At 37.6% G+C, this 12,497-nt stretch overlaps 1 protein-coding gene across 1 annotated transcript; it reads right to left on the bottom strand.

The window, feature by feature from the left end:
• LOC110264743 lies at positions 4,122-5,780 on the bottom strand. Its single transcript, XM_021106781.1, has 2 exons — positions 4,538-5,780; positions 4,122-4,343 (listed from the first exon to the last, which is right to left on the bottom strand). Exons 1-2 carry the CDS (start codon positions 4,959-4,961, stop codon positions 4,318-4,320), a joined length of 450 nt encoding a protein of 149 aa, XP_020962440.1. The 5' UTR covers positions 4,962-5,780; the 3' UTR covers positions 4,122-4,317.

Here is a 12,497-nt window from a genome sequence, read left to right as displayed (position 1 = left end):
AAGCCCTAGTTGTAGGACGCCTCAAATTTCTCAAAAAAAAAAAGAGCATCAATTGACTTGGACTCGACAATTGTAAACGCAATTGAGAAAATGTTTGAGTTACCATCTTGTACCATAACCATGAGTAATACACTTGTGGACTTCCCATACAAATGAATATCGTCTACAGAAATAAATAACTTGCAATCCTTGAAAGCCTCAATGCACAACAAATATGACTAGAATACTTTGTTACACTGACTGGACTCCCTATCAAGCAAATCATCAACATAGTACGACACAACCTAGAGGTCAGCAATGGTCCCCAGGAGGCACTTGCAAAAGTCTAAGAGCTTGTTTGTAAGACTCCTCCCAATTACCCATATATCTTTGCAATTGCAAAAGTCTAAGGCTTGAAGTGAGAATTTTGTTGCACGACACTCTGTAACACCAGGATGGATACTGAAAGGTTGGCTTGGATTATAGGCAAGACGATACCACTAATCACCATGCTATCTAGTTGGGCATGGCCAGTAAACATCGTCGGTGCCAAGTAGGTTTGAAGTCCACCAAACTTACGAACCCTAAAAAATACAACATCAAACTAAACATGTAAGTCATGACTAAATAGCAAAAACCATAAATTGTTTAAAACATAAATGGAGGCTAATTACTTACTAATAATCAAGATTTTGTCTAAGTGACGTGTATGCTCCACGAATACCCTGCTAAGATTTACTTGAATTAAACTCAACCACTTTGTACTCCACATCCTACCGAATATTGAAAATTTTCACCCTCAGATGAACAACTTTCTTGCTCCTGAACCGGTGGCCTACCTGAAACTCAATGCCCCTGTTAAGGTTGTAATCGTCACCCAACTAATTGATGACACATAGTAGTTAGTGTGGAGTTTGAAAGTGGCTAGGCATACTGGATAGGTTAGGCATAATAATTAGTGTGGGTAAGAGAAATCTCTGTCTAAATGGAGTATCCACTACAAACTCATCCTCCTCAGAGCTATCGAAGGAACTCTTGGTCTCATCAATATACTCCTCATTTGATTTAGAGTCCTCCTGTATGTGATCTTTTGGTGTAGTGTAATGAAACTGAGATGCAATAATCAGTTGTCCCAAGGATGCGGATGTAGATGGGCCTAAAGGATTTTCTATGAAAAAAGCTTTTCACAGCAAGTAAAACAGAGGAAGAAAAATGTGAATCTAAAATTGATTATTAGAATAGAAGCCAACACTTTACACAAGTGTTCTCAGGTTTATATAAGCTCAGAAGAAAAATCAAATGACTCAATAACTAACACCTAAATACCTGCCTTATCACTTAGTAGCTAGGTTACACTTTCTTGACTTTTCTTGAGCTCATCTTGATCTTGTTTTACAATACTACCCTTAACACCCCCCGCAAACTTGAGTGAGGCCTTTGAATCACTCGAAGTTTGTCCTTCAACCTCTGAAAAGTAGTCACTGAGAGGGGCTTTGTTATTATATCAGCTACCTGTTCGTTCCCTGGAATGTGGACCATATGGAGAGATTTGGACTTTAGGTTCTCTCGAATAATTTGAACATCAAGTTGAAAATGCTTGGTACGATTATGCAGCACTGGATTTGCTGTGAGTGACACGGTGCTGAGGTTATCACAGAAAATAGTGGGGACTGTTTTGAGAGGAATCATCAATTCAGCAAGTAAATTTGTTAACCAGACCAACTCCCCTTCACAGGCAGCTAGACTCCTGAATTCTGCCTTTGTTGAGCTTCTACTGATTGTGGTCTGCTTCCTGCAACACAAAGTAATCAAATTAGGACCTAAGAAAACACAATAACCTGTTACAGACCTTCGATCCTCCAAGTCTGTTGCCCAATCTGCATCAGCAAACCCATAAAGCCTATAATCTGTGCTTGGATGGATCAAAATTCCATGCTCTTTTGTGCCTTGCAGATACCTTAGCAGCCTCTTTACTGCCTTCCAGTGAGCAAGCAAAGGACATTGCATAAATTAACTTATCTTGCTTACTGCAAAAGATATGTCTGGCTGTGTGATACACAAGTATTGCAATGTTCCTACCACACTTCTATATAGTTTTGCATCATCAAACTTCTCAGAACCACTGGACAACAATTGTAAGGATGAAACCATAGGTGTAGGCATTGGGCTTGCTTCCCCCATGCCTATTTTAGATAACAAATAAATTATATACTTGGTTTGGGATAGATGAAGTTGACCTTGAGCAGTCTTTTTAACCTCTATTCCCAAAAAATAACTTAACTCCCCTAGATCTTTTAGAGAGAAAACTTTATCTAACTGCTGTATCATGTTAGCTATGTCACTATTATAGCTACCAGTGATAATGATGTCATCTACATAACATAAAATGTACATTACCAAATCTGGTTTATGTCTAATAAAAAGAGACGAGTCTGACTTAGAACTGCAGAAACCAAATGAGTTTAGTGTTGTACTTAATTTATCAAACCATTCCCTAGGTGCTTGTTTTAAACCATATAGAGATTTATTTAATTTACACACATATGAATCAGAGTTTGTTTCAAAACCAATTGGTTGATGCATATAGATAGTTTGATGAAGATCACCATTTAAAAATGCATTGTTAAAATCAAATTAACGAATTGTCCATTTGTGTGATAAAGCAATGCATAGAATAAGTCTCACAGTTATCGGTCTAATCACCGGACTAAACACTTGTTCAAAATCAAAGCCTTCAGATTGGTGAAAGCCTTGGACAACCAATCTGGCTTTGTACTTATGAACAGTACCATCTGGCTGTCTTTTAATAGCAAAAACCCACTTACACCCAATGATTTTGACATTGGGTGGTGTTGGAACTAAGGTCCAAGTTTTGGTTCTCATCAAGGCATTAAATTCCTCATTCATGGCATTGTGCCAATGCAGAAATTTTAAAGCAACAGCTGCAGATTTTGGGGGTTGATCAAAATAGTTATTAGTTAAAGTAGTATTTGTTGTTAAAGCTTTTGGTCTTGATGAGCCATTTTTGGACCTTGTTAACATAGGGTGAGAATTTTGCATATTAGAAGTGATGGAGGTATAAGTATGATTATGTTGAGATTCCGTTTCTAATGATGGAAGCTGACTCTCTATACCTGTGTTGAGTTCCATTGAAGATGATGGGACAGTAATATAGGCAGGTCATCAGTGGCTGGTTGTGTTGGGAATGAATTGAATTCCTGTCCATGATGCTGAGAGAGGTGACTTGTTGTAGTAGGAGGTGGTTTCACAGTAGTGGTAGTTGATTTATGAAACAAGGCAGGACCTTCAGTGTGATGATATTGAGCATAATTAAGAGCTGAACCTGCATTATCAACTAGAAACAACTGTGTATATGGAAATTCAGATTCATCAAATATCACATGCCTAGTAATATAAATTTTTTCACTTTGTGAAAAGCATTTATAGCCTTTGAAGTTAGGTGCATAGCCTAGAAAGATACATTTAAGAGATATGTGTTCTAATTTATGTTTGTTATAAGGTCGAATGTATGGATAACAACTACTACCAAATATCCTAAAGAGAGTGTAATCTGGTTTCTTGCCAAATAATTTTTCATATGGAGACAAATTCGATAGAACCTGAGTTGGGGTTCGATTAATTAAATATGTTGAAGTGAGGATAGCTTCATCCCAATACACTAGAGGCATTGATGCAGTAGAGAGCATAGCAAGACTCATTTCTATGAGATGTCTATGTTTTCTTTCTGCAGTCCCATTTTATTCATGAACATAGGGACAAGAAAATCGATGAAGAATACCTTCAGATGCTAAAAATTGAGAAAAGGCATTAGAGGTATATTCTCCTCCATTATCTGTTTGTAACTCTTTAATCTTATAACCAGTCAATTTTTCTATATATAGTTTGTATTGTTGAAAAGCTTTAAAGACCTGAGACTTGTGAACAAGTAAAAAAGTAAAGGTATATCTCGAATAGACATCAATGAAAGTCACATAATACTTGAATCCAAGATGGAAAACATATGGTGCAGGCCCCCACATATCAGAAAATACAAGATCAAAAGGTGCAGAATATAAAGTATTAGATTCTTGAAACGGTAACTTGTGCATTTTTGCTTGTGCACAATTATCACAAACATGGATACCTTAATTAACATTCTTATTTGGTGTCCAAATATTACATTGAGATAGTACAAGTTTAACAGATTTTAAAGATGAATGTCCTAGGCGTTTATGCCACAAATCTAAAACTGAACATGATATAGTAAAAACAATAGGAGAATTTGTTGAGTGAGAAGGGGGAGGCACAGCAACATAGGTAAATTGATATATCCCTCCTCTACGTATACCTTGTAAGAGAACTTTCTGTGTAAAATGACATTTAACAAGGCAGAAATTAGCATAAAATTCAAAGTATACATAATTGTCCTGAGCAAATTTCAAAACACTAATTAAATTCTTAGTGATATGAGGTGTGTGTATCAATTATTGTAACATAAAGAATCGTTTAGAGTCTAGAGAATATAAGAAAGAGTTGTCAATCTGAGAAATAGAAATACCTGCACCATTACCTACTTGAACCTGTTCAGGTCTGGTGTATTCTGAACATGTCATCAAGTTTGATTGGTTTGGATTAACATGGTGTGAGGCCCCAGTATCTGGGTACCAAGCATGGTCTGAAACCGAAGTTGATGCTGCAAGAAAGGCAGTAGGATGATGGAAAGATGATGCTAGAGGTGGAGGGATAATCGAAGCTGATGATGAACCTTGTGAGGAGTTGGATGAAGTTAAGGTGTTTGGGTTATAGAATGAATTCCTAGGCTGTGATGCTTGATTCTGAGATGGGAGAGGTATGTCTTGGTTGAATCGATTGAAACAATGCCATGCTATGTGTCCAAAGCGACCATAAACCCGGTCTATTATTTGCAGAAAATGATCTTCCTCCTCTGCCAAATCTACCCCCTTTGCCTCTCCTAAAGCCATTACCTCGAGATGAGTTTTGAAAAGTTGGAAAGGAGCTCTGAGTGATGTTTGCTTGAAGCATTCCAGAATTATTTCTCTTGAATCTTTCGATCATGTCATCATGAGACATGATTAGGTTCTCTACTTCAACCAGATTGTAAATTTCTAGTTTAGCATTGATAGTAATAAGAAGATGTTGATAATCTTCATTCAACCCTTCCAATAAAGTTTTCACATGTTTTTGCGTAGAGAGGGGTTTACCTAAAGCTGCAAGACAATCCGCAACATTCTTGATCTTAAAGATATATTTACTGGCTGACATACCTTGTTTCTTTATCAATTTCAATTGTGCTTTGAGTTGCTCAATCTTGTACCTAGCTGATTATGCAAAATAGTCTTCAATTTTCTGCCATATTTCATAACTGAGTTTGTGACCCACCATTTTGTTCTTGAAAGTTTCATCCATTGATGCAAGCAGCCAAGAAACCAAATGACAATCATCTTGCTTCCATTGCTTGTAAGGAGATGACTCAATTCCTGCTTCTTGATCAGCAATGGGTGAAAATTGTGGAGAAATGCGTTCTTTGATGAGATGATCTTCATAACCTTGCCCTTGAATCGCATTGAAGGTCTATTGTTGCCAAGTTTTGAAATTAGTTTCACACAGCTTATCAGAAATGGGATTGAATGATCTTTGTTGATAAATGACTGTTGTAGCATTATTATTAGTGACTGGATTGGTGACAGAAGAATGGGTATTGGAAGATGTGGGAGGAGAATCGTTCTCAGGAGCCATGGATCTTTCGAACCTTCAAGCTCTTGATACCATAAAGGGTTTTCTATGAAAAAAGCTTTTCACAGCAAGTAAAACAGAGGAAGAAAAATGTGAATCTGTAAAATTGATTATTAGAATAGAAGCCAACACTTTACACAAGTATTCTCAGGTTTATATAAGCTTAGAAGAAAAATCAAATGACTCAATAACTAACACCTAAATACCTGCTTTATCACTTAGTAGTTAGGTTACATTTTCTTGACTTTTCTTGAGCTCATCTTGATCTTATTTTACAATACTACCCTTAACAGGGCCAACACCTCCACTGACAATATCAATGACCTTGGTATATAACTCCATGACTTGGTGTGCTAGGATTCTTTCATGGGCCTCAAACATCGCACGCACGTGTTCATCGCTATGACCCAGAAAAGCTTGAACTTGAAGCTTTCGTTTGCCAAATGAGCGAGGAACCTATACCCAATTCTGGTAACCTCCCTTTGACCTTTAACTCCCATCTTCATTAATATCAGATTCTTCAAATCGTGCAGTGTCAAGCCAAAGGGTTTGAAACAAGACCAGGTCCGGACAATCAAACACAACTCTTTCGTTGTTGCCTGTAGTACAATCATTCACATAAACACTAACAACAACGTACTCATTATTAGATATTTTTAGAGAATATGTAAAGAGAATTGAAAAAAGGATACTGAAGTTACAATAAAAAAACGAGCTCCTTATATAGTTGAAAATTGTTGTTCCATGTGTATTACGTCTGCACATATAACAACTTTATTAAACATGTATGTTGTCTTCCGCAAGAACGAGAATGTTATGAACGTAAATCCTTGTCATAGGCGAGATACGTTCAAAAAAATTGTACTGTCTTAGCTTGTTTGCAGACTAAAAATCCTATTAATAATTTCTTACAGAGATGAGATACATTCATAATAATCTCGTTTTTCTTGAGGACGAGATATGCAATAAGGTGTATGTCTATAAGCATAAATTTAGTAGTTATTTTATTTATTTAAAAAAAATGGACTTTGTTCTTCATCTTCTTGTCCGCCGAAGCGATGGACAGAGGAGGTTCGATGTGCTTCGCCAAGTCAGTTGTCCTCATTCGATGTTGTCTGTCATGGCTCTGGTCTTCTCTGTTCTTCTTCTTCTTTGCAGCTGCAATGGAGCAAAATCGATGCCCCATCCTCTTCCTTTTGTCGATTTGAAAAGACCCGCCCTGCCGGTCTTCTTTGCTTGCTTGTGTCCGCCGTCACCGGTTGCATCTTGGTTCGAAGCGCTACTTTCCTCCACCGCGCTTGCCTCCGGTGATAGCCTTCGTCGATTCACTTCCACCACTGCTTGGAGGTAGTTTCGTTGGTTTGCCTCTGCGTGCCCGCCACTGTATTGATATATCCTGGTTTTTGCCTCAATCTAGGGGTGTACATGGGCCGGGCCACACCGGGTTTGGTCTGACCCAGACCCGACCCGAAATATAGACCGGGCCTAATTTTTAGACCCTAACCCGACCCTAGACCCGATGAAAACTATACATCTTCGAGCCGGGTGAAAACCGGGTAAAAAAGGGTGAAAACCGGGTCTTTAGCATATAAAATTCACCTAATCTCCAACCATTATTTCACAATTCACATAGTAAAATTCACTTAAAAAATTATAACAAGAACCAACCATTATCTAAAATTAAAACATAACCACAATCAATACTAATATTGTCTCATAATACTAAATAGTTAAGTCACAAACAAATAACACAAAACATTACACAAAAGTCTTGTTCTTCCTAAACATAGAACTTTAACTCATAGTCTTTATAACACAACATTAACCATAGAAGAATAGTCATCCATCAATTGCTATTAATGTTGTCAACTTGTTCCTTGTGATATGGATGCATTAGTAAAACCTACAAAATACAAATTACAAAATATATAAAATTATTCATTTTCATATAAGAGATTATTAATTCAAATAATTAAGTCACAATAATAAAAATATTATAAATGTACCTTCAACAATCTTCTGACTACTATCAAATTGATCAAACTCTTGATCTCCAACTTCTTGTTTCGAAGGGCACAACTAACTTTGAGTGCATATCAAAGCTTCAGCCATTAATGGTGACAAAGAGCTGTGGAAGACATCAAGCACACGTCCACCAGTGCTAAAGCATGATTCAGAAGCAACGGTTGAGACCGAAATACCTAAGACATCACGGGCTATGAGAGAAAGAACTCTGTATTTTGAAGCATTCACTTTCCACCAAGCCAATATATCAAAATTCTCATCTTCTACAGTATCCTCGGCCAGATATCTCTCCACATCTGACTTGCTATCTGCATTAGCCTTCTCTCTTTTTTGCTTTTTCCACATATTCACTCTATTTTCAGAAACTCCCTTAGCACCAATTGAGACTTTAGTATTATCATCCAAGACATCTCTAGATGAACTTCCACCATCCTCCCTTCCTTTATCATCTACAACCTCCTTTTCATAAAACTTATATAAAGTCTCTAATGTTAATTTAACAAAACTAGTCATATTAGTAGACACTTCCTTGTCATAAACATCCTCCAAACACCAACAGAGATAATCTAATTTATAACGAGGATCCAATACAACAGCAACAAGTAACAACGGGTTAAATTTGTCAACAGGTCCCCAATATTTATGATATTTATTCTTCATAGAATATGCCATAGACCCTAACAATTCAGAATGACTTTGGCTCCAAGATGTTAATTGAGAAGCAATAGATGCAATTTCATGAAAATATTTGTTTGATGTAACATGCAAAGAAGAAGAGAAACTCAAAGTTATTTCATAAAAGTTTCTCAAAAACTCAATGAATAATCTAGCATGTTGCCAATCAAGTGGTGTAGGTGGACCAACTTTCCTTTTTTCCCCCACTATCCTCTCCAAACCATCTAAGAAAATAAGGTTCTTGATCAAAAAGTCTATCAAAAGCTTTTTCAAACTTCTCAGCATGTTCCAACATTAGATAGGTAGAATTCCACCTAGTTGGAACATCCAAGCACACAAGACTTTTAGATTCAATCAACTCAGCTTCAATGCAGTCTTTAAATTTTTTAGTCCATTGAGGAGAGGACCTAACATACCTGACAGCATTTCTAATGCTTTCAATTGAAGTTTGTTTCACCTTAATTCCTTCATTCACTATCAAATTCAGAACATGAGCGCAACATCTCACATGCATATACTTTCCTCCACACATTAACCCACCTCTTGCACCTAATTTCCTTTGAAGGTAAGTAATAGCTCCGTCATTCGAAGTTGCATTATCCACTGTGATTGTGAAGACTTTTTCAATTCCCCACTCTCTCAAGCATTTCTCAATTTCTCTTCCTACTGTATCACCCTTGTGGTTCTCAATCTGGCAGAAATTTATAATTCTCTTTTGTAACTTCCATTATTCATCAACAAAATGTGCAGTCAAACTCATATAACTATAATTCTGATTTGATGTCCAACAATCTATTGTCAAGTAAACCCGAGCACATGACTTTGCCAACCATTCTTTTAGCTTTTTCTTCTCATCTAAATAAAGTTGAAAGCAATCTCTTGAGACCGTCACCCTAGATGGGACTGTAAATCTTGGCTCAAATCGATTTAGCATTTTGCGAAACCCAATCCCCTCAACAACTTTAAACGGCATTTCATCAAGTACAACGAACTCAGCTACAGACTTCTTACAATCTTCCAAGCTATAACCCTTAAAAGCTTTGCATAGTTCCCCTTCTTCATCAATTTTAGGCATATAACCATGAAGTGTCCCCTGCTTCCCCACTTTAGTAAATATCCACTTATGAGCACTCTTCAAGTGCTTATTTAGAGAATTCGTGCCATGTTTAGTAGGGTGACAACTGTATTTTTTCTGGCAATGATGACATTTAGCCTGATGCTGTCCCTTTGTCTCAGTCAATGGAAGTACAGTGAAATGCTGCCAAACATATGATTTTTTTCCCTTACAAACAACTTCTGGATCTTCATTGTTTGCATCTTTGTTTTCTTCATCTACTTGTGGTGCATTACTAGCAGGAGTAGGAGCACCAGAATTTTCAACTTCAATAGCAGAAGTAGGAATAGCAACATTTTCAGCTTCAATTTCTATTATTTTGTCCTCTTCGATGGTTGGTGGAGGAACACAATTGTCTCCTCCTCCCATTGTTTGTACCCTAAACTAACAAAGTCAAGACTTAATTTGAAATTTCTTATAATTTTAAGGTAAAAAATCAGATGCATCTTCATTAGAGGTTAATAGTACCTTGACATATTCAATTAAATTGATATATAAAAGTTTTGAAAACAAGACAAATACACACAGTGAACACATAACTTTTCAATCAACCAATACATTGTTTATTTGTATCCAACAACAGGAAGAATAAAACACTAATAATAGGTTGAAAAAAATACTAACAGAAAGTCAGGAATTAACCAAATTCCTAATCCAAATCAATACACAAAATCAGAACAAAACACTAATAAGAAGAACAAAACACTAACAGGAAGTCAGGAATTATATTAACCAAATCCCTAATCCAAATCAATACACAAAATCAGAACAAAACACTAATAGGAAGTCAAGAATTATATTAACCAAATCCCTAACACGAAACAAGTAATCAGTAAAAAAATTAGTAAACACAGAACAAATAATTAGTAAATACATCAGTCATCAGTAATCAAGAACAACTCAAAACAAAAAATCAGCTAAAAAAATCATTTAACACACATCAACACCCACACCTAATCAGTAAAAAATCAGTAAACACAGAAGTATAGAACAAGTAATCACTATTCACTAAACACATCAGTAATCAACAACAATTCAGAACAAAAATCAGCTAAATACACATCAACACCCACGCCTGATCAACACCCACATCCAAAATTCACAAATTCTGTTTATCAAAAACCCTAATCCTTAATCAGAATATTAATGAAATAATAAATTTAATTAATAAAATTAATTACTTACCTGAGAAGAAGACCGGAGAAGAGAGCGGAGCAGAAGGAGCAGGACTAGCAAAGCAGAGCAACGGCAGGGCAGTAATAGAGAAGAGGATGACCGGGCCAAGTACAAAAGCTTCACATCACCGAGAAGCAGGGCAGCACCGTAGGTCGTCACCGTCGTCAGTCGAACGAAGAGCTTCGCCGGTGACTGGGATGAAACAAGGAGGGTTGAGAAGAGACGAGAACGAGAGGAGTGGGCGACTGCGTGGTGCGTGGCTGCGTGCTGCGATACTGGGAGTGGCTCGTGGGGAGAAAAGACGAGGTCAGGGGTCACTAGTTCAGCTTGTGCCGTGGGGAGTGGGGACTGCCGGTGCCGGAGTGGGGAGTGGGGACTGGGAACTGGGGGTGTGGGAGTGAGCCTCAGTCGCTGAGCTGCTGAGGGAGGCAGTGAATGGATGGAGAATGGACTGAATCACTGAATGTGCTCTAATTTGCAATCTGTAAATGTGTTTTGTATATATTGCCGGGCCACCGGGCCGGGTCCGGGTGACCCGAGCCATGGCCCGGTCCCGGCTTCACATCCTTTTCTGGTTTCATTGTTTTTTCCCGGGTCCTCCCCGAGTCACTTCAGGTCCGACCCTTTGCCATCCAAAATTCTTCGGGCCTGGGCCGGGTCTTCGGGCCGGACCGGGCTGTGTACACCCATACCTCAATCCCATCTTTCAGATTGGTTGCAACTGAAACCTAGATGCTCTCTCTTCTCCTGCGCGGTAACTCTTGATGTAGATTCATGCTGGCTTCTCTTCTCATGGTGCGCGCTACTGGTTTTGGAGGTACAATAATCCATTGCCTTCCCAATTGTTCTCCCGCTGCTAAAGCTGCCAAGTGTCCAAGTGACCCCCCACTTCTGGCACTTCATCTATCACTTGGAGAATATCCCTCATTACCGCATCAATTTCTCCACACCTTGCTTTAGAGTTAATAGCCTGAAGTAAGGATGAGCAGTCTGATTCAATCAGACACTTCTCTAGTTGTAAGTTTTTAATTAAGATTAATGCCTCTCTGACTACATATATTTTGGCTACTAATGCTGATATTGTTTTAAATTTTGTAGTTTTGTCTATGATTGCCCTTCCTTACCAATTCCTTTCTATGATGAACTATTTGGAAGATAAGGAATCATTCTGTTTTTCAAGAGCAGTAACAATTTAGAGGTCAAGATCTATGAGGTTATCAATTCAATTAAACTTTTTTTTTTAAGTTTGAAAGCAAATTAACCTTTTTTTTTTTGGTAAAGAGCAAATTAACCTTTTTTTTTTGTCAAGTGGATTAGACAGATAGGCATTACCCATGCACCATATACTCACACAACACACTCACACACACTACATAAGTTTATTTTTGGGTTCATTTTTTCTCCCGTAGGACTTGAACCCTGGTGTGGTTGTTAAGGAGGCATATGATATGCCATTATACCAAGCCTCCAACCACAGCAAATTAACCTTCTATTTTTTTTTGGTCAAGTGGATTGGATAGCTCCCAATCCTAAGCATTACATCTATGTATCACACATCCACACAACACACAACACACTCTCACACACTACATAGGTATATACCGAGTTCTTAAACAACATCCAGCCTTTGCTGAAACTTGAATCCGAATGCAGCTTGCAAGACATTTTACTAATGGGCTTGGCTCTATCTAATTAGGCCTAATATTCTATGTAAGTGGTGAGAATGAGAATGTGTGTGAGTCATGTTAAAAAAAAAATATGCAAATTACAATGG

The sequence above is a fragment of the Arachis ipaensis genome, chromosome B07 (genome assembly GCF_000816755.2).
Source record: "Arachis ipaensis cultivar K30076 chromosome B07, Araip1.1, whole genome shotgun sequence".
NCBI lineage: Eukaryota > Viridiplantae > Streptophyta > Magnoliopsida > Fabales > Fabaceae > Arachis > Arachis ipaensis.
Note: the sequence above shows the minus strand (reverse complement) of the source record. Positions and strands in the feature narration are given on the sequence as shown.